This window comes from Selaginella moellendorffii, unplaced genomic scaffold, assembly GCF_000143415.4.
Source record: "Selaginella moellendorffii unplaced genomic scaffold, v1.0 SELMOscaffold_0, whole genome shotgun sequence".
NCBI lineage: Eukaryota > Viridiplantae > Streptophyta > Lycopodiopsida > Selaginellales > Selaginellaceae > Selaginella > Selaginella moellendorffii.
This window is the reverse complement of record NW_003314261.1, coordinates 2,553,547-2,579,746: the sequence shown is the minus strand read 5'-3', so window position 1 is coordinate 2,579,746 and position 26,200 is coordinate 2,553,547. Positions and strand designations below refer to the sequence as shown.

The 26,200-nt window shown below is 47.8% G+C and overlaps 6 protein-coding genes, 1 non-coding gene and 1 pseudogene across 9 annotated transcripts; 2 read left to right on the top strand and 6 right to left on the bottom strand.

The window, feature by feature from the left end:
- Positions 1-120: 120 nt before the first annotated feature.
- LOC9641738 (natterin-3) lies at positions 121-1,986 on the bottom strand. Of its 2 annotated transcripts, none has more exons than XM_024671804.1 (4): positions 1,895-1,986; positions 1,798-1,851; positions 1,598-1,743; positions 121-1,541 (listed from the first exon to the last, which is right to left on the bottom strand). In XM_024671804.1, the coding sequence occupies exon 4, from the start codon at positions 1,264-1,266 to the stop codon at positions 202-204; it is 1,065 nt and encodes a 354-aa protein (XP_024527572.1). In that variant the 5' UTR covers positions 1,267-1,541; positions 1,598-1,743; positions 1,798-1,851; positions 1,895-1,986; the 3' UTR covers positions 121-201. The 2 variants fall into 2 exon arrangements, with proteins under 2 accessions (XP_024527572.1, XP_024527578.1); XM_024671810.1 differs by having other exon boundaries at positions 1,798-1,838.
- A 3,406-nt stretch (positions 1,987-5,392) lies between these two features.
- Positions 5,393-6,535, bottom strand: LOC9662970 (pentatricopeptide repeat-containing protein At4g02750). Its single transcript, XM_002960196.2, has one exon. It carries the CDS (start codon positions 6,533-6,535, stop codon positions 5,393-5,395), a length of 1,143 nt encoding a protein of 380 aa, XP_002960242.2.
- Positions 6,536-7,024: 489 nt separating this feature from the next.
- TRNAF-GAA lies at positions 7,025-7,097 on the bottom strand. The gene has a single exon. It is a non-coding gene; the product is annotated as a tRNA-Phe (tRNA).
- Positions 7,098-7,198: 101 nt separating this feature from the next.
- Positions 7,199-9,142, bottom strand: LOC112344649 (pentatricopeptide repeat-containing protein At4g02750-like). Its single transcript, XM_024669820.1, has one exon. It carries the CDS (start codon positions 9,140-9,142, stop codon positions 7,199-7,201), a length of 1,944 nt encoding a protein of 647 aa, XP_024525588.1.
- Positions 9,143-9,273: 131 nt separating this feature from the next.
- LOC112345240 lies at positions 9,274-9,953 on the bottom strand (annotated as a pseudogene).
- Positions 9,954-10,296: 343 nt separating this feature from the next.
- LOC9662969 (callose synthase 5) lies at positions 10,297-18,750 on the bottom strand. 2 transcript variants are annotated; one of them, XM_024671586.1, is made up of 41 exons: positions 18,304-18,750; positions 18,146-18,246; positions 17,963-18,084; positions 17,818-17,905; positions 17,656-17,766; positions 17,473-17,601; positions 17,323-17,418; positions 17,168-17,259; positions 16,986-17,112; positions 16,798-16,935; positions 16,673-16,749; positions 16,542-16,623; positions 16,367-16,489; positions 16,197-16,314; positions 15,815-16,149; positions 15,713-15,765; positions 15,604-15,664; positions 15,439-15,520; positions 15,343-15,392; positions 15,202-15,288; positions 15,066-15,149; positions 14,924-15,015; positions 14,795-14,876; positions 14,593-14,744; positions 14,420-14,543; positions 14,271-14,365; positions 14,083-14,221; positions 13,875-14,026; positions 13,709-13,818; positions 13,530-13,655; positions 13,412-13,480; positions 13,174-13,363; positions 12,835-13,117; positions 12,666-12,781; positions 12,518-12,601; positions 12,352-12,464; positions 12,073-12,302; positions 11,226-12,023; positions 11,111-11,161; positions 10,865-11,050; positions 10,297-10,796 (listed from the first exon to the last, which is right to left on the bottom strand). In XM_024671586.1, the coding sequence occupies exons 1-41, from the start codon at positions 18,464-18,466 to the stop codon at positions 10,542-10,544; spliced, it is 5,766 nt and encodes a 1,921-aa protein (XP_024527354.1). In that variant the 5' UTR covers positions 18,467-18,750; the 3' UTR covers positions 10,297-10,541. The 2 variants fall into 2 exon arrangements, with proteins under 2 accessions (XP_024527354.1, XP_024527358.1); XM_024671590.1 differs by having other exon boundaries at positions 12,835-12,954; positions 13,006-13,117; positions 13,174-13,480; positions 17,818-18,084.
- A 596-nt stretch (positions 18,751-19,346) lies between these two features.
- Positions 19,347-22,075, top strand: LOC9662968 (UDP-N-acetylmuramate--L-alanine ligase). The gene is made up of 13 exons (XM_024671557.1): positions 19,347-19,774; positions 19,839-19,909; positions 19,962-20,050; positions 20,096-20,146; positions 20,227-20,322; positions 20,383-20,459; positions 20,509-20,653; positions 20,722-20,796; positions 20,860-21,140; positions 21,205-21,274; positions 21,343-21,438; positions 21,513-21,609; positions 21,708-22,075. Exons 1-13 carry the CDS (start codon positions 19,347-19,349, stop codon positions 21,770-21,772), a joined length of 1,641 nt encoding a protein of 546 aa, XP_024527325.1. The 3' UTR covers positions 21,773-22,075.
- Positions 22,076-22,391: 316 nt separating this feature from the next.
- LOC112345226 (transcription factor SPT20 homolog) lies at positions 22,392-25,027 on the top strand. The gene is made up of 2 exons (XM_024671563.1): positions 22,392-23,883; positions 24,071-25,027. Exons 1-2 carry the CDS (start codon positions 23,127-23,129, stop codon positions 24,931-24,933), a joined length of 1,620 nt encoding a protein of 539 aa, XP_024527331.1. The 5' UTR covers positions 22,392-23,126; the 3' UTR covers positions 24,934-25,027.
- The last annotated feature ends 1,173 nt before the right edge of the window (positions 25,028-26,200 follow it).

The window sequence follows — 26,200 nt, the reverse complement described above, 5'->3', positions numbered from 1 at the left end:
GCGTGTTCGGACGAGCTATGACAGTCTTGTTGTAAGTGTTGAGGCAGAAGGCAATTTAGATTGATTAATCGATCGTGTCCCTAGATGCAAATACCTCAGCTAATACCTAATAGCCTCTTCGAAAGTAAATGAAGAAATGTTTTATTAGCACTCAGAGGAAAGCTTTTATTTCTCTTTATTTGTTTCGCTGTTCTCTGTAATTTATCCATTAATAGGAGTTTCTGTCACTTCCATAGGCACCCATTCTTCCTCCTTCCGTGTCTCTCCAGTCTCTATGTTGATAGAGATAACGTCTCCAGCTTCTAAAGACAACTTATTTCCAGCTTCTGAAGACAACTTAGTTCCACGTCCTATCTTTGCTCCAACGTTGTATACCAGGACACCTTCGAAAATACCATCAATTTCTTCAGTTGCTGGCAGATCGACACCATCCAGTCGAGTGCTCCTGGTCTTGTACGTGAAAGGAATTCGGCACTTAGCTTTAGTACATTCAAAGGTTAGGTTCGCCTCCTCATTTGGCTTGACATCTTTGACAGTGATTGTGGACTGAAACTGGATTGCGTTCTGAGTGGCCTTACCAAATTCGTAGGTCTTTGTTGTTTCAGTCCCAATAGTCAGCGTAAACGTAGCACTTGCAACTTCAGGCTTCCCAGCGGTTAAAGACACGCTTGTGCTCATAGAAAAGGTGTCAGAGGTGCTCCACGTTTGGCTGGTGGTCAGTGTTTCAGACAAGGTAACCTGCGCCTGTAAATCTGCCGTTTTTTCACCGTCGTTCTTCAGGTAGCTGCGGCCAACCACCAGGGTTTCAATCTCCCGCATTTCGGCCAACTCGAGCAGATACTTTACATCAAATATGCTTGTATGCGACACAGCCTTGCTCACTTCCAGGTGGGTCTCTTTATCGTTGATGCTGTCGGCAATGGCACATAGGGAACTCACCCAGTAATCAGTGTAGCGCTTGCACAACTTTTGGTTGACTGTCGAACGGAAGGCTACAACTTTGTTGCTGAGTTTGATGGGCTCGAACAAGCACGCCGGAGTGGTAAGTGCCTTGGAACGTTCGATGTCGGTCCATATCCAATTGGGACTTAGCCTCCAGAAGCGGTCCCTTTTGATGCTGCACATCGCTACATTACCATCCACAGTGGGGACAACTTCAAAAGCCGCGTGAAGGTCCGGATTGTTCTCGAGGTTGAATTGTAGCCAGATTTCCTGCCCACGTTCAGCATGCACGCACATGAACTTGTTGTTGCCGCCCTTGAACATGACATAGCGTGGAAGTGTGAGTGCAGTATCTTCTGCAGAAGTCACTTGCAAGCTCTCCTTGGACGTATCATCAGAAGCTCTGAATCCCCTTTCCAGGTTTTTCACGGTATGACCACCAAGATACTTTCCATTCAGCACCGATTTGAACGAATAGGTGTTTGAGTCGATCTGCTTCACCTCAAACTGACAGTCAGTATCGGTGGATGCAGGTGTGCCCTCTCGATCAGCAACTACCCAGCCACCATCCTGAAGAACACGCCAGAATCTTCCATTTGCTGCTCGTAAGAACACAGTATCTTTCTTCAGGTACAGGATTTGATGAGTTGCTAACCGGGACTTGCTCTGTTCCGAGAAAGTCAAGTAGGGACGCTTTGTGTTATCCTCCCCGCTCGACTTGAAGTTGAGCCTCAAGTAGCCCCCAGAGCTCTTTACTGCTACATAGCGGGGCAGGAGAGTCACAGCTGGAGCATTATTATCCTACGAACACACAAACAAACATTAGAACGAAACAGGACCTCTTGAATCACATACAGGTGTCTTAGCATCTTCTTGTTTAGAATTGTCCAGCGAGGCTTTGATTCCGTCCTGTTCAGGATCAGAAATTTTCATATGAAACTCAAGTCGTTACCTTTCCTATGCTGATATTTGCGGATCCTCCAACCTTTGGAAGCAAACGGTGTGAAGCCATGGAATACCTAAGATTTTGATGAGTTGCTCAGAATGAAGTAGCGAGGTGAGGAGAGGATAAGGCGCTTCTGATGTTATATATTCAATCAATATTTGTTTCTTAATCAAACCTCTGTGGCAAGTTGACGAGTTTGGATCTTGACATTAAGCAGATTATTGGTTGCTTTCAAAATTCAATGCGCGTGGCTCACATCAATATTTTTGTAAAGTTTAACTAGTGCACGAGCCCCATGGTTAAGACATTGTCAAAGCACATTTGTAATGAACTGCTGATAGTGCTGGATGATACACAATCGCTTTCTTTACTATGTAAACAAAACCAAAGCAGCAAACATGCACGTGATAATGTAGGTCCAACTGTCAATTCGTAAGGGCTGTGAGTGCCGCTCGGCAAGCTCTGGTCACGCTGCTGGAGGGCCGCCCATTACGAGCTCTTGTTTTTGGGTGCTGTGGGCTCCTCTCTTGGCACTATACTTGATGGCGGCACTGACACTCTGTCTACAGCACTTCAAGCTTCCGAGCTCCACTCCCATGGGCGCCCTGTGTTAGGGGCGCAGTGGGCTCCTAGGAGCGCCGCCCATGGGCTGCGACTGCTGAGTGCTGCGAGCTCCATTTTGAGCGAGTTCCCATCCTGGACGGGAGATTTCCGCATGGGCATTCCTTTCCAAGCAAAACCTACTTTTGCCAATGCCAACTCCACTAGATTGTGATATTTAAGCTAGGGTAGATTCCATGCCAATGAATACAAACTTTGGCAATGGCAAAGGATGTGGGTACGCAACACTGAAAACTAGAGGGACCAAGAGTGATAATTTTGCATTCATTGTATTGTGGCTTCATGCCTCCAGTTGTCCAAGAAGGATTCACCTAGCCAACTGTGACAAAACAGCATTTCTCACCCCCTGGGGCATCTTTGTGTACAATGTGCTCCCTTTTGGCTCAAACACATGTATTATTATCAGCTTGATTCTAGCTGTTGTGTCTAGTGGAAGAGAAGGTAAAGTTAAATTGATCAGTTCGGACTGATATAATGTTTAAATATACATGAATAGTGATTTGATTAGCATATTGCTTAAAGCTTTGTGATACAGGAAACTATCCATGTGATTCTTTATGGAATGATAGATAATAATATCAATACGGTATGCAGGTCCATCTACCAATCTAAGTCAATTTTATTTACCAAGGCCTCACTTTCAGTGCAGGTCAAAGGTGTTTGAAGAATTCACAATCTAACACATTATAAAATGTTTTCATGATAAAATTATTGGAATGGAATTGAGAATATAATCTACTATAATCTCAAAATGACATTTGCTGTATAATTCATCTGGAAACAAACATGCCTACGGTTGGATAACCACATGCATCCTTTCAGAAATTGAGAAATTTAAGACTTTGGTATGTGATCCCACACAAAAGAATGACTATACTTGTCAATTAGCAAGGTTGTCTCCTCTTGGAGGATTAGTAATCCCACTTCTATCAGCTGGATTCCAGCTGTTATGTTCCAAGAAGTGGTTAAGTTGCAATGACCATTGAAAATATGGATTATTGACCCTGGACTAGAAGGTTGTACTGTGGAAAAGAGCGGGAGTGAAGTCACTATAAGATTTCGCAAGCAGTTGGATTTCTTTGTTTCTAGAATCGTTGTCCATAGGAAAAGGCAGAGATTCGATCAAAGTCCGAGGCTGAGACGAGAGCTAAGGAAGCGGAAAACGAAGTCTCCTCACTGAAAACCGAGCTTGCAAGTTTACGTGACAGCTCCGCTAAAGAAATTCGTCGTCTAGAAAGGAACATACAAGGGATGGGAGAGAACAACGAGTTTAGCATGTCTAAAATGAATGCTGAGGTGAATTATTTGGATCTTTGGCTTGCTGTAATGGCTTGTGTGCGATTTTCTTCAGAATGATGCATGCAGACGGGAGACCGAGTGCGTATCAGAGGAGCTTTCCTATTTGCTCGTGCAACATGGAGAGCTTGAAGAGCAAGCTATGTATATCTGCTTTGGAATGCGATCTGAATGCTTGGGAGGATGCCCTCAAAGCCATCCCAGGAAACGCCTCTCGAGATGAGATCCCTGAATAGAAAAGCTAGTTAGCTTGCAGAGGTACATTTGCCAGGTTTTTCTATTGATTTCAGGGAGTTGCTGGTCAGTAAAGCTAAAGTCGGGGAGTTACAAGTCGCACTGGAGGACTCTGATGAAAAAAAACAAGAATCCGCGTCTGCTACGTGAACATGCAGAAGAAGCTCGAGGAAGAAACTCTCGCCTGGAACGCCAGGTATTCTGACACGTTGATTTCTTGTTGTGGTTTTTTTCAAGGCTCTGCGTTGATGGCAGGTTACAGAGTAAAAGCCATCCTTGCTTCATATGATGATGAGGAATCATTCCTTTTGCAACAACATAAGGCAGCTTCATCTACATCTGTACTTGCGACTCCTGAGAAGTCTAAGAAGCGACTAGGAAAAAATGTCAATGATAAGTTGATGTTTTTTGCTGGAAAGTCTCTTAGCTAGGACACAGGAGACGATCAAGGTCATAGAGAAAGAAAGCATTGGAACGTCAAAGGAGCTTCAAGTCGCTTCTGATAGACTCTCAGCCGTGAAGCTGCACGATCTACCATTTCATCTTTGGAACGCGAATCGTTGCAATTACGGCAAGAAGTTGGAATCCTTGAAGGAAAGGTAATCTTTCTGTATTATTTTCTGACTTTTGCCTCAAATATAACCAAACATACGGTAACAGGTACAGAAGGGTGAGACGTCTCTGTAGTGTCCAAGCTCAAGACTTTGGTCTTGGAAGGATCAAACTCACCGCAAGCAAGCTGTTTTCAATCGTATCCTTATGGTGAAATCACCGGAAAAATCAATGCAAGGACAAGATTGCTATGCTGACGGGCAAAGAGGGCGTGCTAGAGCAGGAGATTTCTACGTCATAAAAACGTGAAAACAGGTTAGAATAACTTCGCTTGACTGTCTTCGCTTGATACATGCAAGTGTTTGCTGAAAAGGCTTTTACTTTTAGGACAGCGTGTGGTTTGATCTTTGGTGAGGTGATTTATGCACCACACTTGTTTCTTTGATTTAACTTGGTACTGCAGATAGAGAAGCTCAATTCCGCAGTTACGTTCCAAGCTCCGTTCGGTTTACTCAAGAGCTTGAGTTTCAGTATACAGAAAATGGACATGCTGGTATGCTTTTTGCTTTTGCCTGTCGTTGACCTCTCAAAACGCTCTTTTTGATGCAAGGCAAATGATTATACAACTTCGCCTGAAATCAACCGTCAGGTAACTGAGGGAGTCGTTTTTAAAGTCATTCAATATTTACAATGAATCACAGATGACGACATTTTTGGGCTTCAAATCGATACCTGTTTTTATAGCCAACTTGACACTTGAGCTGTTCAACAAAGGCACCACTGGCTGAGGACAGCACAAGGCTATAAACTTCCCCCAGTCTCTCTCGTACGCATGGAGTAGATGTTAGCGAGTAACGAGTAAGCCGATCCATTGTTCGAGTCCATCTCAAGCGTGCGCTGTGCAGCATGGCCACCGCCCCGGATATCACTGTGACTTCGGCAGGCACCGAGGAAGCACTTCCAGTCGACAGAATCCGTGAGGTACGGCATCGTTAGCATGAGCTCCCGTGCCTCGTTGAGGTGCCCGGCTCTAGCCAGCAAATCGACCATGCAAGTGTAGTGCTGCTTCGTCTGTTGCAGCCGGAAATCCATGCTCATCGACACAAAATGGGACCTGGCAGTGTAGAGGTCTCCGTCGTGGCTGGACGCTATCAGGATAGAGAGAAAGCAGACATCGTCGCAATGATTCAAGAGTTTGATCCGGTTGAAGATGGCCTTGGCCTCGACGACGTGCCCGTTCTGGGCGTACGTTGCGAGCATCGAGTTCCAGGAAACAAAGTCGTGCTGTGGCATCTCCCAAAAGAAGTGGCAGGCTCGGATCAAGTGCCCGTTCTGGGTGTAAGCAGCGAGCATCGAGTTCCACATAACTTCGTCTCTCTGAGGTACGTCGTCGAAGATTTGTTTCGCTCCAACCAAGTTGCCGTTTTGCGAGCTTGCAGAGATCATCGACGTCCACGACACGAGGTTGTGCTCCGGCATCTCGTCGAAGATTCGTTTCGATTCTTCGAGATGCCCGGCTTGGGCATATGCAGTAAGCAAGTTGGTCCAAGAGATGATGTCTCGCTGAGGCATGGTGTCAAAAAGGTATTTCAAATATTCCAGGTTACTTGTAAGGACTAGCATTGAAAGCATTGAGTTCCAAGACACTAAGTCTTGCTCGGGCATGTTTTCAAACAAGGCTCTAGCGCTATCAAAATGCCGGTTTTGGGCATATGCCACAAACATAGAAGTCCAGGCCACGGTATCTTGCATGGGCATAGAATCAAAAACCAACCTTGCCTCACAAACTTTACCTTTGCTAGCAAGGACTATCAGCATGGAGGTATATCCTGCAAGATTCTTTACCGGCATGGAGTCAAACACACGTCTCGTTAGCTCCAAATGCCCGCTAATAGCATAAGCTGACAGAATCGTTGTATAAGAGACGAGATCCCTGTACGGCATCTCGTTAAAGAGCGAGGCGGCGCGGCGGAGATGCCCGTTTTGTGCGTAGGCCGCGAGCATCGAGTTCCAGGAGACGATGTTGCGGTGCGGCATGCGATCGAAGAGGGATTTGGCGTGGTTGAGATGGGCGTTTCGCGAGAAGGCGACGAGCATGAGGTCCCAGGAGAAGGCGTCTTTCCTGTCGTCGTGCATGGCGGTGAAGATGGCAGAGGCGTGCTTGGCGCTGCCGCATTTGCCGAAGAGCTCGATGAGCTTGTTGAGGAGGAAAGTTGGCGGCGGGGAGAAACGCGCATGGATGATGGATTGCACGTGCTGGGCGTCGGCGAGGGTGGTAGAGGTGCTGATGAGATCCAAAATCTTTCCTGCGGTCTCACCGTCCAAATTCATTGTCATTGTAAGTTTGTGTGCATACTTTAGTTTTTCACTTGAAAGTTGGTAAATGGTGGCAAAAGATTCAACCAGTTTTTGAGAAGATGCCATCGAAAGACGTGCGGTGAGCGTGGATCGAACACGCGGCCTTCAGATCTTCAGTCTGACGCTCTCCCAACTGAGCTATCCCCGCTTGATATATTTCATCAAAATCAATGCCAACTATCGTCCTGTCGATCCTCGCCCATGAAACTGATAGCGAGAACACATCAGTAAGATTGATATTTACAGCGATCAAATCGTTTTGTTTGCCAACACCACAAACGCGGATCCAAAGTTTTGCTCCAGTACCGACTTGATCTCCACGGCGGTGTGCTTGAGACTCCCGCGGCTGTTGCAAGCACACAGCAAGCAAAGCCACTCCACCGCGGTAGCACGATACGGCATGGCCCTCACGAGTTCTTGCGCGTCGATCAAGTATCCCGCCCTGGCCAGCAAGTCCACCATGCAGCAGTAGTGGTGCTTTGTGTGGGAGATCCCAAAGTCTTCCTTCATCGACACAAAGCACTTCTTCCCGGCCAGAGTCCTGCCTTCTCGGCCGCAAGAAGCCATGAGAGACACAAAGCAAACCTCGTCGACGCGAGGAGCCACCTCCAAGTTCATCTCCTCGAATGTGACAAACGCTTGGCTGGAGCGGCCATGGTAGCTGTAGAGTGCCACCATTGAGCTCCACGAAACCGAGCTCCGCTCCGGCATTTGATCGAAGAGTCTCTTTGCTTGAGCGGCGTGGCCCCTCTGTGCGTAGGCCGAGATGGCTGTGTTCCAGGAGATTGTGTCCCGCTCGGGCATGTCCTCAAACACGCGCGCAAGCTCTTTGTGGAACCCGTTCTGTGCGTAAAGCTCCAGCATCGTGTTCCACGAGACGATGTTCTTGTGCCTCATCGCATCAAACATCCTCTTGGCGTCCTTCGCGAGCCCGGCTCTCGCGAACGCAGTGAGCATGGAGTTCACTGATGATAAGTTCCACACAGGTATGGAATCCAGCGCTGCCTTTGCGTCTTCCACTTGCCCGTTCTCTGCAAAAGCCGCCACCATCGTCGTCCACGAGACCAAGTCCCTGCATGGCATGCCGCCGAACAGGAGCTTCGTGTGGTGCAGGAGCCCATGATGAGCAGTCGCGGCTAGCATGGTGTTCCAGGAAATCAAGTCCCTCAGTAGCATCGAGTCGAAAATCTCTCTAGCACGATCAAAGTCTCCGTTTTGCTCGTAAGCAGCGAGCATGGAGTTCCACGAGACGAGACTAAACTCCGGCATTGTCTCGAAGGTCTGCCGTGCAAGAGCAATCTGCCCGCTTTGAGCGAACGCTGTAAGAAGAGAAGTCCAGGAGAACACATCACGCTGGAACATCTCGTCAAACAAGCGCTTGGCCTCCTCCAAGTTTCCATTCTGTCCGTACATGCTTATCATCGAGTTCCAGGAAAAAAGGCTCCACTCCGGCATTGCATCGAACACTTGTTTGGCCTGCTCGACGAGGCCCATCCCTGCATTTGCCGCTACGAGACAAGACCACGCCACCAGATCCCGCAAGGGCATCGCCTCAAACATCTTCATTACTTCATGGACGTGTCCCTGTTGAGCATGTAAAGCTAGCATCGTCGTCCACGCAAATAAATCCGGCTCTGGCATTTGGGAGAAGAGTTCCACCGCTTGCTCGGTCTGTGCGTTTCGCGAATACCCGCTGAGCATTGCCGTAAAGGAAACAAGGTTCCAAACTGGCATTTGGTCAAAGATCTCTCTCGCCTGGTCCACATATCCGCAGCGGGCATAAGCCGTCAGCATGGACGTCCACGAAACCAAATCCCTGTGAGGCAGCTCGTCGAAGATCTTCTTCGCTTTGCCGATACGCCCAGCTCGGGCATACGCATTTAGCATTGCTGTCCAAGACTCCGGCGTCTTCCGTGGCATCTGATCGAACACGCGCTGCGCCTCCTCCATATGCCCGTTTCGGGCACAAGCCACCAGCATTACCACCCAAGTGAAGCCGTTCTTCTCTCTGACGTCGTTGAAAGCTCTCCGAGCGCCATCTAGGCTTCCAAGCTTCCCATACTGCTCAATCAGCCTGTTGTAGATTACTGTGTCGGGAGCTCCCAAGGATGACCTAATGCGAGAGTCAGTTTCCTCAAGCATGGAAACCTCCTTGCAGGCCTGTATAAGGTGCAACCACTGGTACGTATCCATTCTCGAACCTGTCATTTTTGTACAGACATCTCGGTGGCAAACTTAAGGCCTAAAAAGAAACAGTCAACGGTCAACTTTTTTGGTTTTAAGCAACGCGAAAAGGTTGCATAAATTTAGGGCAGATAGCCCTATTTTTCTTTGAAGGCATGTTTTTATTTTGAAATTGACAATCGCAACCACCAATCAAAAGCATACAGTGTACATTGGATTGGAGCTCGATTTATTTAGAAAGGAAGCAGAAAGGAAGGGGGAGAGATATTCAAACTAGCATGGTTCCTCGGGTGGTGGAGCAGCAGGCTCCAGGATTTGGCTTCCAGGGGGATGGCGGCGATGGTAGTATTTCCTCTTGACCAAGAAACCCAGGCACAGTGCGGCCAAGAGAGCACCACAAACCGCTCCCGCAGCAATGCCACCTTTTTGTGCAAGACTGAGCCCGTGATCGCCACCATAGCCACTCGGAGTCGTGCTGTATGGATTCAGAAATGGAGACACTGGTGATGGCGATGGAGCCGGAAGTGGAGATGGCGATGGAGGAGATCGTGGCGGAGGTAGTGGGGGATCGAGCGGCGGAGCTGGATGAGGCGAATATGGCGGATAAGCGGGGCAGACGCACGGCGGAGGCGGATGACAGCGTTTTGGCGGACGTGGTGGCGGCGGCGATGGATAGATGAGAGGCCAGGCTGTGAGTGGAGCTGGGAGCTGGACAAGAACGACGAGCAGCGCAGGGACGAGGTGTCCTAGAAGCCGAAGACGAAGAGGAGGAAGACGAACAATTGGCCCGGCCATTCCATCCTTCCAGCTTCTCCGCGTGTTATCCTTGGACCTTCTCTTCATTCTTCCTCTCCCACGTTGGTTCTCCTCCACTGCGAAACGCTCACCTCTCTTTATCTCTGGTCGATCAGCTGGAACACATCTCCCTGTTATCTCGTCTCCTCCCAAAAGCCAGCATTTAAGTACGCCAGGAAAGCTTGCTTGCGCCGGGGCGAGTGGAAAAAAATGGTAAGATATCCTCAACTTGCAGCTCGTGTCACTGTCAACTTGCATAGCTCGTGCTCGTTCGCGTCCCTGCAATGCCAAAACACCTCACAGCTGAGTACGACCGAAGGAATGAAAACTCTGACCATTTGATGAGTAGAATCCAAGTGTCACTGTCCAAAACGTAAGCCTTTGCTCGTGCAAAGGAAAACTTCTGTTCTTCTCACGTATAATAAAAGCGCTTACAGCGAACTCCCCGCTTTAGCTACAGGGAGAGGTCAGCACATGAATAATCGAGCTGACTAAATCCTCTACGCACGAAATGGAACGAATACTATACAAGATTCTCTCGCTCTCTCTCTCTCTCGGACTAACCGTGTCGCGTAGCTTTCGTTGCGTGTTGTGTGAGTTGTATGTTCCCCTCCTAGTGTGTGCTCTTGTCCTGGTTGGATTTCTTCCCTTTCCTACCCGCGAGAATGCGTGAGATTTGGAGACCCCTGCTGAACGCTTGGTTGAAGAGCAAGCGCGTCTGGAACTCCGAGACGAAGGGAAACCACGCCAGGACTGCTACCGGTGCGAAGAGCACAAGGCCCATGACAAACTCGTAGGTCCGCGCCAGAGCCCGGATAGAATCCCAAAAGCCGAGCTTGACAATCACTGGCCTGCTTGCCATGAAAATCTGGGAGAGGTCAAACAACACGTGAGAAGTCAGTGTCTAACAATCGAAAAAGTTAAATGCCGTCTTACCAACAGAAGTGCCCAGCCAGTTGGCATGAACGCCAGAATGCTCGCGAAGATGTCTCCAACAGTGAGACCCACCACCACGAACAGAACAACAATGATCGAAAGAAATCCAATGAATAGCAGGGCTTTCAGCAGACGAAACATGAGCTGAAAATCCCCGCTAAATCTCTTCCTTCCCATGGACACAATCTAGGACAGAAGAAAACAAATGAGCACAAATCCCGTAGACTATAAAAATGTGTCGCTTACCTTCAACACCGTAAGAACAGCCACAATCACCAGCCAGGACAGACCATATATCTGCAGTTCGAAGGAAGTCAGCCATATTATAAACAAAGTGGACACCAGACAGCCGGAAACTTACTGTAATGCTTTTTGACCCGCCTGTAACGTGCAGTTGATAGACGAGGCCATACTGATAGAGAAAGAATCGAAGTGCCAAGATGATCTCCAAAATTCTCCCTTCAATGCCCGTGTGATTAAGATACTCCTGCTCTTCCTCCCACCAGGACTCCCAGCTTTTAGTTGCCGAAACACCGAGGCCGCCTTTACTGTTGATCCACTTATTCCAGTCTTCCCAGTCTTCCACGATCTTTTGCCACTCGAAGCCCGATGGATTAAACAAGAATGGCGCAAACAGCCAAGTTGCAACCAGGAACCACATGGAAAACGTGACGATCAGATACGCTACTGTGCCTTTGGCCGAGGAACCGTAAACGTTGTAGACAATAAGCAGCATCAGTAACTCCAAGCCTTTAGTGAAGTGGCTCCTCGAGTATAATCTGTAGTTTTCGGCAAACTTCTCGTGACGAACAACGAAAAACCTTCCTGTGCCCCTGTACTTCGCGCCGCCGTGAAGGATAGTTCGGCCATAGTAATGAGTCTTCGTGCCAAGGGAGAATGTGAAGAAAACCGGGGCGAGCTGCAGCTGCATGACAATGAAGTCACTGAACGCACTTCGGAATCCCCGTTCGAGTCCAAGTTCCATCACCATTGGCAAAGCCATCAGCGCACCTAGCTGCACCAGCGACTGAGAAGCCAAAGCTGCTTGGAGAGGAATGTCGTTATTCAAGTCCGCACTCTGCATCAGGGATTTTTCCATCCCGCTTACTGCTAGATACAGCCTCCCGTACAAAAAGACGTACACTGTGAAGACAACCAGCTGCAAGAACAATTCAGAGACCCACGAATAAAGAGAACTGGAGCCTTACCAAAGTGCTGTAGTAGAATCCCACGGTTGTGAAGTAGCAGGACATCATTCGAAAGAAATCAAATCGATGTCCTAATCGGTAAACATCTCTGCTTAAAGTTTGCTCTCCATTCCCGTTAGCCACCTTAGCTTCAAAAAGCGAAATCTGGTTCAGTCCAACGTCCCTTCCTTTTCCAACTTGTATGTACTCATGATGAGTCACATTGCCTTGACGCAAAGTGGAGTTGAAACCTGTACAGATGAAGATCAGAAACGGATAAGTTAAAAACAGACATAAAACCTGCAAAAATGTCTTCGCTCAAATTTATAACGCGTGAGGCTTTGCTGATTCCACCCCGTGTGATATGAAATAATCGATCAAAAACGTCAGGATGACCGTAGTGGAAACGAACTCTGCAAGCACCACCGAATCACAAAACAGATCGAACAGAAGTTTGGAATCCTACTTCAATGGATTTGCGAGCACTCGTTGTCCAATAGTGACGAAGCTTGTCTCCTGGTTGGACATGAACCATGCAAGCGACGAGACACTGTTTAAGTGACAAAAAAATTGGAGTCCGATCCATGTTTAACAGTTGACTGTTACACTGTTACCTGCCAGTGAAAATGTGCTCCCGCACACCGAGAATTGTCGGTGGACGAACACCATGATTTTTGCGAAATTCGGATAAGAGATTTCTCATCTTAAACGCTTCTTCTAGGTAATTGTCCTGAACATAAATTTATATGGATTTAGCTCATTTAACAAAAATCCTGAGATTACCTGGTTCATGTCAATCGTTTGAAGAGCTTCTCCCCGCGTAAAAATAATAGCATGATTTTGATTTTCGGGTTTACCCTCCCCTAGTTTCACAGGTCCAGGAAGCTTTATACGATAGATTTCCTGAAGCCAAAAACGTGTAAGAGACAGATTGTAAACAAAAAAACACCTTACCTGGTCAAGCTTATTTACAGCTTTCACAAGAACAGAATAGTAGACTTTCTTTATCTTATCTTTCTCTCTTTGTTCCACTTCATCAATATATGCAACTCGCAATGACGGATGCCTGCATTTTGATCGCGGTCAGAAAACCCAATCAAAGTAGAACATTGGAAGACGTACTTAATCATCAGATTTAAGATATCTGTCGCACGCGTATCACTCGATCGCTTCTGAATACCATAGCTTTGGCAGGTTGCTACATACGTGAACTTCATGTCCGCTATTGCTTGCAATTGAGCCCACAGTGACCTTTGGCTTCGCTTCGCTTCTTCAGAAGAGTTGGCGACCACTTTATATCCTTCAAGAATTTCTGCCAGCAAGCTGCTTAAATACAAAATATATGTGATAAAACTTATACCTTGACTAGACGCCATATCTAAAAATGCTTGTAGTTCGAGTGCCCTGCGGTAGTACATCATCCCCCGAACTACATACAAAACACGTAGGAAAAGATGCATAAGAACATGTCAAATTACCTGTTCTTGAGAGTGTTTGTCCCCTAAAAGATGCCCATTTTCTAAGTTCCAATGTGTGCTGTTCGTTATGCCCAATATCACTCTCGGACTCGCAATCGATACGCTCCAAGAAGTTATCCCACTCATCTGATTACTTCGTTACTGATTTGCAATCAAAACAAAATATGACAAAAACTAACCTGGAAATATCTTTTGCAGATAGAAGAGGATAGAAACGCCATCTTCATTTTCTTCATGCAGCTGCTCCTTTGTAAATACAATCTCCTCAGCATAGTAAGGCGTCAAAACGCTGTTAAAACAATCAAAACCGCACATAACAAAAATTTCAAGAGAAAAAAAATTTACCTGAAGGAAAGCATATTTCGAACAGGTGGAGCCTCTGGCATTTTCATGAATAAAGAATTCGTGAAAAATGTAAGACGTCGACGAGCTTCCAAGTTTGTCGGTACGTCCATCGCAGTTTCCTTGACAGTGAGCAGCAAATGCAGCCTCTTAATCTGCAAAATGTAGGCAGTAAGACAACGTGAAGCATCAAATTAAACTGCGTCTGAACCTGTTCAACCCAGGCAGGGGTATCGGGTGGCGGGTATCGTATAGTTTTGATGTCGAACAAGTCAATCTGCCGGTTAGCTGGATCGACTGGAACTGCAGTTTTGTTTTCCTTACTAGCAATACGCTCCTCGATTTCTTCCCTGAAAGTGTTGCACTTGTGTAAGTTACCAAACTAGCGATCAAGCTTACCATAAATCCTCCACGATCATATCTTTCGATACCACTTCATACATGTCTTGTAGCAACACACTCACGCTATGTCGTGAATCAGGACTTGGATTCAGCTATGAAGAAAACAAATATAGCATCAGTTTCTGAATTTAAAAACACAACCTTACCAGATGCTCTATAAGCGTAACGAACTTATCATTGAGTGCGCGTAATGCACTCATTTTAAAATAAAGACGTAGGGTGTTTCCATTGATGCTCTTGTCAACCTCTTCAAAAACTTCATCGATAACCCTGCAAATAACAATTAAGAACATGAAACCAAAAAATCTGCAACGCATACGTTTTCTCACGGGTGTTAGGTGCGATCAGAGTATTCAAGACCAGTTTAAACGCACTATAGCATTCTGTGACGGCAGAACGCATATAATCGTCTGATAGCTGCAATCCATCCTTCTTTCTAGCATGCTCCGCCATTTGTATGGCTACTGGGATCTACAAGAAGCTTTCAATGTTAGAAGTAGAAACAGATTGGAAATTCCTACCTTACTAGCCAAGAGAAATGGAGGCCACTGCTTTACATTCATATTTGAAGCGGAATATGGCACAAGCATCAGATCCATGTCCCTGCAATATCTGGTTAAGTAAAGACATCATAAAAGGCACAGAAATACTTGTTGCTAATGAGGTCTTCTTCCCGAAAGCTGGTGATAACTTCATTCCACAGCTGTGCGAACTTGGCAAATGCCTCTTGCTCTCCACTAGCCTGAATCAGAGAAAGCATCAGTTGCGACTACAGTATTCGTGGCTGTTCACCTGGCGATCCTTCGGCACTAGATTGCGGTTAAAAGTTTCTGGTAAAGACTGAAACCGGGACCTCAACATGCCGAGCGTTCGAATCTACAAAACTAGCGCAGATCAGAACGAAAAGATAAATTGGACTTATAATTACCTCTCCTAAACGCCTAAAGGCTCCTGATATACCTCCAAACAGTGTGGAATACACAGAATACCACAATTGCGTATCCATGAAGTAAATCTGAAGAAGAAAGTTAAAACATACGGATTCTCATAACAGAGATGCGAAGTTTACCAGCAAGACAGGTACCCAGACAGAAATCACAGCACCGATATTCTTTTTCGCTGCAAAAGTAAACATGAAGAATCGTAAACATCGAGAAAGCATTACCATTAGGAAAAAATTCATGCCATGTATAAGTAATGTTTCTGGTGTTCATTATGTTCTTTGTAGGCTTCACCAAAGGATTTATCTGATAGATATATGACATAAAAAAAGAAGAAAAAGAAATGAAAGGTTTTAGAAAAATAAATAAATAAATCGAAAGATGCAAACCTGCACGTAATAGCTGAATGCCAGCTTACTACAAATTAACAGAACCCAAAAGAAGGTATATCTGCAACCAAAATTGAATTATCTACATCAAACAAAACATAAGCCTTACTTGAAGAGCGTAAACTGCCCCTCGTGCATTCCACGTCCGACGTAGAGGCGCGGCTGTACCATATTACAAGCTTACATAAGTCAAATGAAAAAGAAAAATTACCTGTGACCACCAAAGCAAGAAACGAATGATTCGCCAGTTAGAATTTTCTATCCATCGTCGTATAGCGGGAAATATAAAGAAGAACGCGCCTATAACGTTGGGAAGTACATACACGATGACAGCAGCAATATAGAGCGAAGGATTCTTCCACCTGTGCCCCAGCCAGCGTCGTATAATCCCAATCAAACCCCTGGGACTCTCCCACGTATGGACGTAGAGAACCGAAAGGACAACCACCCATGCAGCAGAAACCACAAGCTTTATGAACAGCCGCAACGTGCTTGTAAATCTCATACTGTGATAAGCTTTATAGCTGAATATAACATCCAATACACCTGAGAGAACCCGAATGTGTTGGAAGCTAGCACGCGGAACTTCATACCTTGCAGGAAGCGAAGAACCGCGGCAGTTATAAAAATGCTGGAGACTTGTTTCAGTGTGTCTCCGCGAACGATGTCAGAAGGAGAGCCAGTTCCAGACCAAGAGATAATGATCATCACCTATAACAACAATATCTCTTGTAAATTGTAAGTGATTCGGACAAGTAATTACCTGAAGGGCCAAGATGAAGAATGTCCACATGCGATCGAAACTCCTGAATATGTGCCAAAATGAACGTATTTCCACAAAGCCTGTCTTATTTAAACGCTGAGATAATCGCTTCCCAGATGTCCCCTGCCAAATAAAAAGCTTACAAAATTATTGAAATAATGAAACTGGAGCTTACCTTGACAATCTTTCTAGCAGGTGGCACAAAAAAATCTGCATCTGCTCGCATCGGCCAACCCAATCGAAAACACTCGGCAGACCTGGCATTTACAAGATGGCTAAAACGTCTTTCCACAAACACCAAAATACCAGAAGTATTCATTCAAGTCATCATAGTTGCGCCATGCCGAATGAGGAGCTGTTCCGTTCTTATTGTTTCTCGCTTCCTTTAAAGGCAAGGTCATTGTATCTTCTTCGAGAAACTAATCACGCACCTTCTCAATGATATCGTAAATGGGCGTTACAACTTTTCGTAGGAAAGACTCTTCGTCACCACCGTAAGCAGGCTTGATATACTCGCCAGTGACAAAGCTGACATTTCCGGCTAGCATGCCATGCAACTCCAACGCCATCTGCAGTGTTTCCATGAGCGCATTCCTAAACGGCTTGCAAAGTGACTTACATTGTGATAGATATAGCAAAGGCATTCGGGCATGAAACGGAGATTGGCGGCTTCACCCCAAATCAAAAGAAACAAGCCCATGTACAAAAGCTTTCGCTGCTGCGCTTCCTGTGGAACTTCGGGTAACCTGCGTAATCAATCAAGTATGCTTCAAGGATCAAGGTTAGCTTTAGGAAACTTACACTAGGCTGCTTTTACGGCCTAAGAACTTGCACCAATCCTTGTAGTTCTTAAAAAGCTTCAAGAAAACTTCATTGAGAGCTCGATCATCCAGCTAACAAAAATTGCCCGAGTTAACATTCATACTCTCATCAGAAAAAAAAACTACCTAGCTTACCTTGGATGATGTGGATTCCGACTTTTGCGAATTTCTCACGTGTGAATTTCCAAGAACTAAAATAAGATGCTCTCTTTGATTGGCCACGCTGTCTTTCTGATATGCGCAAATCAAGTGCCCGCCAACAAGCAAGAAAATTATTTCAATTACCTGAAACCCAAACATTTGCTGGAGCCAATCGAGAATGTCGACCTCAGCTGACTTGTTCGGCTGATGCTCTAAAGCAGCTGGGAAAGGTAAGCCTCGAATATTTCTCAAAGCATCGACAGCTGCTTTTATCTAAGAACAAAAACGTAAGAGCCTTCGACGGAAAAGACGAGTGAACTAAAGCACCTCTGGCAACTGCATTATAGCTTGCGATGCGCCAGCGGCATCCAGAGGAAGAATGTTGTACGGCGCGTAGATGTCCTTTTTTTCTTTGACATCTTCACCCAAAGCTATGATCTGGAAACCTGGAGTTAGTACCAGCACTTGAAGAAAGTAGCATGCACTCACTTCGGGAGCAACTTCCTCAGTTTTGTTGACCGCACAGAGTACTTCAAAAAGAACTCCGGCAGTTTGATACGCCTTGGCAAGTTTAGCACTGGAGACACACAAAACATTCCAATAGGCTGGCAGATTAAGATCGAGCAGAAAGTACCGGTCACTTTGATCAATCTTGTCGAGGGCTTTGACATATTTCTCGTAGTACTGCTGGTAGTAATACTGGATCTCCTTTGCATCGCTTCTTTTAACCCGTTGAGCGAGCGACGAAGCATTGTCCTGAAAGAAATATCGGACTCATCAGGCCCGAAAGTGACACTGGTAGAAAACGAACGCTCACCTTTTCCAGTCGCTGCAAGAGTGCTGTCTTGAACTGACGAACACCTCTGCCACTGGAGGTAGGATCCAGTCGGTGCGCCTTCTCAAAAGCATAGAATCGACCTAGCAGCGGAGATACAGTGTCAAATAGCGCCGTGATGCTCTATCGGATGAACTTACAAAGATAAGCCACGCGTGGCCGCTCCTGTTCCACATCGTTCGCGACTCGCAGGATCGAAGCAATTGAGGCGAGCGACGACGGTACGACTTCGCTGTCAAGAACCTCGCCGCTCGTGTGCGTGCCGGAGAGGCGCCGCCCGGCGTCTCCTCTCGACGTTGCCATTGCGAAATATTTTTCCGCTAGCCTCGAATCGGCCAGATGCGCGCGTCGGCCACCTGCATTGCTAGGCGGAGCTGATCCAAGAGAGCGATCATCCGCATCGCCGCATTGCAATCGCGGCCTGGGCGCTGCGACAGACCTAAAACCCTAGCTAGCGCCTTGAGAGAAAGAGAGGGAGAAAGAAAGAAAGAAACAAGACAAAGAAAGAAAGGAATGTAGGGTTATTTGGCCTTCCCACTTTATCAGCCATGCATGGCGCCCCATTTGCCGCCCGGCCAAACGCATAAAAAGTGCTCCAGAGGGAGCCCAAAAGCTGACGTGGCATGCCTTTCGCGTGTGGGGGTAGAAAAAAAGAGAGATTTCCATAAATTTCACTCTTACAACACACAGGCGTGAGGAGTTCGTGTGTGTTTTTTTAAAAGGCTGCCGCGATGCGTGTTTTCTAACCATACGTCAAAAAGAATGCCATGGTTTTTAAAGAGATCTTGAAAATTTTACCCATTCTTTGCCCGGTTAAATCGGCTTTCTTGGTCACGTAGATGTAAGAACCTCCCACTCCAAAAATTACCGCGACGACTATAACAAACGCGATTCCCACTCTTACCCCTTTGGAGATGATTCATCGTCTTGATTTTCATTCGCCCTTGCCATTTTGGAGAGGAAGATGAAAATCTCCAGCGGGAGATGGAAGAAGATTAGTTACTGGAGGAGAGAGAGCTTGGAATTGCTGGGCGATGCATAGCTCCAAGTTAAAGAGCGCCACGATCACGAGAACTAAAACCATAGCTATCGATCAACTCTACCAGTGGATGGAAAATTCGACCGATCTGAGAAAGCTCCACCCTCCAAGACCGTTAAAACCCTCAATCCCTAATTAGGGTTCATGGCGATGGCTTGGAGAATGCCGCGGGCGCTGCTGCCGGAGCCGCTGCGCAGTCCATCGCAGCGGCGCCTTGGATTTCCGTGCGCGGCATCGGCGGAAGGATCGCGATGGGTGCATTTTGTAGGGATTGGCGGCACTGGATTGTCCCCTCTCGCTTTGCTAGCGCTCAAGCAGGTATGCTTGTTATTTCTGGTAGTAGTTACTGGCATTGTGGCCATCCCAATGCAGGGATGGAAGGTTTCTGGATCTGATGCTACATGGAGCAATAAATTGCGATCGCTGGAAGAAGCTGGTGCCATCGTTCATGCCGGCCATGACGAGCGTTGGCTTCGCGACTCTGGGATTTTTCCCGATGCTGTTGTGGTGTCTAGTGCGATTCCTGCCGAAAACGAAGAAGTTGTAGCTGCTCGCCGTCGAGGCTTACGAGTGTAAGTAAAGCACCACCCAGTAGAAACGTATCTTTAATTTTTTTAAATTTTTTTTTCCTGCCAGAATCAAACGGACGGAATGGCTGGGTGAGATCACCGAAGATTATGAGCTTATTGCTGTGGCTGGAACTCATGGTATGACGCTTTGAATCCGCTAATACACTTCGCTCTAAACTCGAGAATGCAGGCAAAAGTACCACCACGGCGATGCTGGCCGTTGTTCTTCAAAGTTTCAGTGATGATATTACGGCCATCGTTGGTGCTGACGTCCCACAGGTAGCTGTTGTTCTATTGTAGTGACAATTCCCAGCAAGTTTGCAGTTGGCTGGCGGTAATATGGCTTATGGAAAAGGAGGCCGTTTCGTCCTAGAGGTGTGCTCTTCACACTAGATCCCAGGCATGTAAAGTTGTGGATGTGTTTTTGTTCTTTCTGATAGAATGTTTTGTTCCAGGCAGACGAGTACGATGGCTGTTTTCTGGGCGTTTCGCCTTCCCTCGCAATTGTCACTAGCGTGGAATGGGAGCATGTCGACATGTTCCCGGACGAGGTATAGTGTTTGTCTCTCTCTTTTTGTTTTTAATTGTCTACAGATCAAGCTGTCTAGCAGGCCTCCGTGCGAGAAATGTTCAAGCATTTTATTTCCCGGATCAAGCCGGATGGCTGCCTGATAATTTGTGGCGACAGGTTCTTTCTGCGATGTTCATTGTTTTGCCAACGTAATCCTTCTCTTCAGTGCAGGGACGCGATCCTTGATCACTAGCCTCGAGCAATATTCCAAACAGGCTTCTAGGAAACTCACATATGGCCTTCACGAACAAAATGATTGGCGAGCAATCATGCTTGTGCCAAACATCTTGGGCGGTACAGATTATGTTGCTGTATAATTTCGTCACTCGGCACTTCAGCAACATGGGAGGGACTAATGATTTATATTGCGTGAATGCAGGTGTACAGGAATAGGCCCATGGCCAGGGTCAGCTTGAAGCTTCCGGGCACATACAACGTACTCAACTCTCTAGCGGTAAGCCTTTGTTGAGTGTGCGTATTTAAATCCTTTTGTCGTTTGCTCACCTTCGATGTCCAGGTTCTCGCGGCAGTGTCACTGTTGGCATTCAAAGGCAAAGGATCATGTGATGAATCTGGCCAGCTGAAAGCCATGGCAGTGGCTGCACAAGCCGCCAGCAGCGCCTTGCAAAGCTTCCAGGGGCTCCGCCGGCGCTTCGAGTACGTAGGAACCGTACGAAGGTGTGACATATATGACGATTACGCGCATCATCCGACGGAGGTCCGCGCTGTTCTTCAAGCAGCTCGTCAGAGATTTGATAAGCAGCCGATTTGGGTGGTTTTTCAGCCACACACACACAGGTAAGTTTCGGCCTCGTTCTTGGCGTTGCTTCTTTTTCACGGTATGACAAGATGGTGCATGCAGTCGTATCGCCAAGCTCTTACAGGACTTTGCTCCGGCATTTAGCGGTGCCAATAGAGTGATCGTGACGGAGGCCAGTATTCTTTTCTCTTGTCCTTGTAAAATATTGCTTGCTCTGAGTTCGTACCTACATTGTGGCAGATTTTTTCGGCCAGAGAGAACAATGTTTGGAAACTTAGCGGCGCGGACTTGGTCTCCGTTATTACAGGCCCACCTGCGATGTTCATACCAACCTTGGTGAGTGCTTAGCTAGCTCCTTGAGGCGTGCTTGTTTTTACCTCTGACAAGCCCCCACGCATGCACATATCCAGGACGAAGTTATAGAACGTCTCTCTTGGGAGCTCACAGCGCTGGAGGAGAACGAAGTCAACAAAGGGGGGAATATCGTACTCCTTACGCTCGGTGCAGGTTTGTTTGATTCCAATTTTTTTGTTTTTTTTTTTTTTTTTTGCGCTCTCTACTCAAATCTTTTGACGAGACAATGCTTTTATTGCTCGCATCATCAGGTGATGTAACAATTGTTGGACCGAAGCTCCTTGACGCCCTCGCTTCCTCCCGTGAGAGGGATTGAAAGAGCCATGGATTAGATTTCAACGATTCAAGCAGTGGGTCACTGGCGCACCGATAAAAAATTTACGTCCAAACACGTGCCACCGCCATGCGCAGAAAGAACCCAGGAAAAACAGCTCCCTTCTTCTAAGTTCTTACCAAGCTCGGAGAAAAAATGGAGAGAGAGAGGGCAAACATTTCGTCCAAGGGGTTGACCAACTTATAACGGAATGGTTGAATTGACCAGCCGCATATCCTGTAAGCGCGTTGATGCGCTAAACGACGCCTGGAATGTTTTCCCGCTTATGGCGGGGTTTGACCGTGACCGAGAGAATCGCGGCCCTTGGATACCGCCACGTGCCACACCGACATGCTGGCGTGGGCTACCAAGGTCGGTGTCGCGTCGACGGTGGCCAGCCCAATTTGCACACGTGTCTACAGCAGGGTCCATGTGGCGTCCGCCCGTTTCAAATTTAAAACCTAGGGCAGCGGTGGCGGGAATATCCTCAAAGCGCGCGGGAAGGGACGAGGAAGGCCCGGGCAAATGCGCCTGGACCCCCGCGAAGCTTCGTCAAAGGCGGCAGAGCAAGCAAACGAGAGATTGATCTTATCTTGCGGATCTTTCGTGCGATCCAGGGCCGATAAGCTCCTCGAATTGATATCGCGCACACTCCACTCGAGATAGAGGAGAACGCGATAGGAATCGAGAAAAATGTGTGTGTGGGTTGCGAGAAAAAGGCCTCGCTTGTCTGTCAATCAGGCCATCGCGCGAGCAGATGCGCAGCAATTGCTACAGGGGATCTAGCATGAGTTTTAGAGCTGATGAAATAGGACTCTCTATAACTTTCTTCTTTCATTTGGGGGGAATTTACTAAGAAGATTATTCACTAGGTCGGTTTTTGGCGAAGAGGTTCCAGCTCCCCCCTCCCGCTCTCTCTCTCTCTCTCTCTCTCTCTCTCTCTCTTTCCAGAAGGAAGAAAAGGTGTTTTTTTTTCTTTGTTTGGGTTTGAGCGTGGGCGGTGCAAAGGACGCGCACGCAACCATCAAAACCAAAGAGTGGCAAAATACTGAGGAATTCGAAGTCGTGTTCCGACTGTTGTGCTGTTGTACAACAGCTCAGACACTCTCCACTGTTTTAATCGGAAAGGGCTTGAATCGCTGCCGACAAAATCATGTAGCTTTTGAAATCTAGGAGCAGGATCCATTGAGCACACCAGGCAAGGAGCAGTGGTAGCAAAGCAGCAGTAGCCACAAGGAAAAAGAAAAAACAATACAATCTAGCGAGAGCGATCCAGATTCCAGAACGAGTGAGAGAGAGCTAGGGAGCTTCACTTGGATGAAGCCTCGTGACGAGCGGCAGCAACAAACGCGCTGTGATGATCGCTCCGCCGAGAATACTATCCGTCCAGCCATCCACGAGGATAATCAAGTCAGCAAGTAAGCAGCCGATCATCACAGCAAAATTCGCTTCTTCGAGATCGAAGGTGGAGTTCCCCGGGGGTGGCGGTGATTTTCATCGTCGGCAAGATCGCAGTGGTGGCGATGGTGGCGGTGGCGGTGCCAGTGGCGGTGGGAAGGAGGAGCAAGAGGAGGAGGAAGAGTCAAGCACCGCCAAGAGGCCGCGGCTCCAGGATCCCCATCAAGAAGAACACCACGATCAGCAAGCTCGATCACTGCGGAGCTCCGACTTCCATGTAGACCCGCGGCAGATACCGGGATTCATGGATGGGAGGGGTGAGATTTTGACCCAGGAACGGTCGCTAATGGTGAGCGTCCTCTCTCACGTCGGTCAATCGGGTAGTACGTCGACTAGCAGTAGCTCCTCGCCTTTTGCCGGCGATTCCTCTTCCAGGATGATCATCCCGCAGGACCAGCGCCGCGGTGACGATCAGCAAGCGCTCGAGCAGGCGCAAGCTTCACACAAGCGGCAGCGAGATGTGGAGCAATTAGACTGGAGCTACGAGTATGATCACGAGTTTAAACCGGAGGCTCTAGCAGCAAGTGGCTCCGGCGATCGACCGGCAATGCATGTCGCGTCAATCGGGCAAGCTCGATCGGTCTCATCGATCACAGCGCAGCAGGCACAGGCCCAGCTGCAGCAGCAGCAGCAGCAATCTCACGATCATCAGCGAGGTATGTGCACGTTACATCAAAGCGTATACGGATCGAATCGAATCCATCCTCTTGTTCAAATCCTAGATTCCCGAATACGATCGTCCGCAATGCTCGATGCTCAAAATCCAGCCTTGCCGCGAGAAAAGCATCCATTCTTGCTCGATCTCTTTCTAACTTCTCGTCTTTGTTTTCTCTTTCAATGCAGGAGGAACAGCGCTAGCGCCGGCGCAAGCGCGCGGAGCGGGCGATGAGCGCCAGCAGCAACAACAGCAAGAGAATCCAAGGCCGCGATACCGCGGCGTTCGCCGGCGGCCATGGGGGAAGTGGGCGGCAGAGATTAGGGATCCCAAGAAGGCGGCACGGGTATGGCTGGGAACCTACGACACCGCCGAGGGCGCGGCCAGGGCGTACGACGCGGCGGCCATCAATTTCCGTGGCCACAGGGCCAAGCTCAACTTCCCAGACGAGTACCACAGCCGCCAGAGGCAGCGCGAGCAAGAGAGGAAGCAGCAGCAGGAAGCGCAGCAGCTGATCCAATCCAGGGCAGCCGCGGCGGCAGCGCAAGCGAGCACCACTCCCCCTCCCACTCCTCGTCCTCCTCCCGCGACGGCGTCTTTCGCATGGCCGCAGAGCGCGCAGAGCTTGTTCCACGCATCGGTGCTCCAGCAGGAGCAACTTAGGGTTCTTGGCTATCGCCCGCCATTCCTCCAGCAATCGCCATCCGTCGGATTCTCCTCCCAGCAGCAGCAGCAGCTCCAGCAGGCCCAGCAAACCCAGATTCACGAGCAGCAGATCCATCGCCAGCAACAAATCCAGCAGAGCCTAGCCCAGCTGCCGCGATTTGGAGTGGAAGAACAGGATCCACAGCATCAAGAGCAGCAGCGCAGGCGGCAAGAGATTCTTTTGCAGCATCATTTGCTCCGGCAGCAGCAGCATCAGCATCAGCAGCAGCAGCAGCAGATGATCGAGAACTTGTTCTCGCAAGAATGGCATCACGAGCAGAGCTTCAATCCATTCGAACTCGACGAGGAGGAGGAGAGCGATCCTCGTCCCCCTCCTCCGTCATAGCAATCAGTGTTCTTCTTTCTTCCTCCCCGGGAGAAGGAAAGCTGTCTATCGTTTTTCTCTTGTTCGTTCATTCATTCATTCGTCTTCGCATAGATATTGTTTCTAAAAATCCAATTTTGGCGAGTTCGATTCGCAGTTTTTTCTTCTCCTTGGATAAAATAATCTGCGCTTTTTTGGATCATATTGCGTGTTCTTTCTAAGACGTAAGAACGTCAGTGCCTAAGCTACTGCTGATTGGCAAATCCAATTAAAACTCCTCACCAAAGAAAAAAATAAAAGGCGAAAAGAAAAAATCGGTGTACCTTGTGTTCTTTGCGTCCGTTTCTTCAACTTCTTCTTGTCTCATTTCCTCCAGCAAACAAAGGTCGACGATTTCCACCTCCCCCCGCGAGATGAGATGGAAAGAGCGAGCGCAATTCATCGCGATTTCGTGTCTCACATTGTTCTCGTGGAATCATCTGCTTTGAGCCTGAAAATTTTGACCCTTTGAACTAGAGCGAGAGACGAATGACATGGATACAAAAAAACAAAGTGCCGTAGTGCTGATCCCACTTTGAGACATTTTCCTTGACATTCTCGGCCACGAAAATAGAACTCTCGACACGGTCAACCGGCTTAAAGACACACCTTGCCGTCTTTTATAAAGAGCCCCAATTTCTAGGCGAATGTAGGGTTAGGGTTGGGTTAAGGCTTTAAAATTGAGCATATTCGTTACCCATTTGGCGGGCAGTTTGAATTTCATGGGACAACCGTTTTAGGGTTCTTCGGGACGGCATGGACGATAAGGAGAGGGCCATGGAGCGGCGGCGGCAGCAATCCAAGAAGGAGGAGGCCGCGATCCTCCAGGCACAAGCTCAGGAGCAGGTGCGCAAGTCCGAGGCGGCCAACAAGCTCCCCACGCGCCAGTTTGCGATCTACGATCTCCACGGCCGCGGCGCGCCGCCCAAGAACATCTTCGATGCCGCGGAGATTGGCGATCACCGGGCGGTGCTCAAGTTCTCCAAGGACAAGGATTTCGATGCCGATGCCAAGGTATGGCATCGCCTAAATTCTTCCTCTGTCTCGATTCATCCAAATGGAAGTGTAGGATCGGTATGGAAGAACCGCGCTGATCTGGGCGTCCGATTGCAACCATCTCAAGATTTGCGAGGATCTCATCAAGCTAGGCGCCAGCATCAATGCGCAAGACACGCACACGAGCAGGTACAAAGAGTGGATTCGTCACAGACATGGTCAAAGAAATTTCGCTACTGATTTGGGGAAACTT

Coding starts and splice junctions, on each gene's coding strand:
- LOC9662969 (XM_024671590.1), bottom strand. CDS start 18,466: ATGGCAACGTCGAGAGGAGACGCCGGGCGGCGCCTCTCCGGCACGCAC. Junction 17,767..17,817: donor CTGAGGAAGTTGCTCCCGAA/GTGAGTGCATGC, acceptor CCAGGTTTCCAG/ATCATAGCTTTGGGTGAAGA. Junction 14,027..14,082: donor CCCCTGCCTGGGTTGAACAG/GTTCAGACGCAG, acceptor TACATTTTGCAG/ATTAAGAGGCTGCATTTGCT.
- LOC112344649 (XM_024669820.1), bottom strand. CDS start 9,142: ATGGATACGTACCAGTGGTTGCACCTTATACAGGCCTGCAAGGAGGTT.
- LOC9641738 (XM_024671804.1), bottom strand. CDS start 1,266: ATGTTCAAGGGCGGCAACAACAAGTTCATGTGCGTGCATGCTGAACGT.
- LOC112345226 (XM_024671563.1), top strand. CDS start 23,127: ATGATCGCTCCGCCGAGAATACTATCCGTCCAGCCATCCACGAGGATA. Junction 23,884..24,070: donor ATCTCACGATCATCAGCGAG/GTATGTGCACGT, acceptor CTTTCAATGCAG/GAGGAACAGCGCTAGCGCCG.
- LOC9662968 (XM_024671557.1), top strand. CDS start 19,347: ATGGCGATGGCTTGGAGAATGCCGCGGGCGCTGCTGCCGGAGCCGCTG. Junction 20,797..20,859: donor ACGTACTCAACTCTCTAGCG/GTAAGCCTTTGT, acceptor TTCGATGTCCAG/GTTCTCGCGGCAGTGTCACT. Junction 21,610..21,707: donor ACTCCTTACGCTCGGTGCAG/GTTTGTTTGATT, acceptor TCGCATCATCAG/GTGATGTAACAATTGTTGGA.
- LOC9662970 (XM_002960196.2), bottom strand. CDS start 6,535: ATGCCGTACAGGGATCTCGTCTCTTATACAACGATTCTGTCAGCTTAT.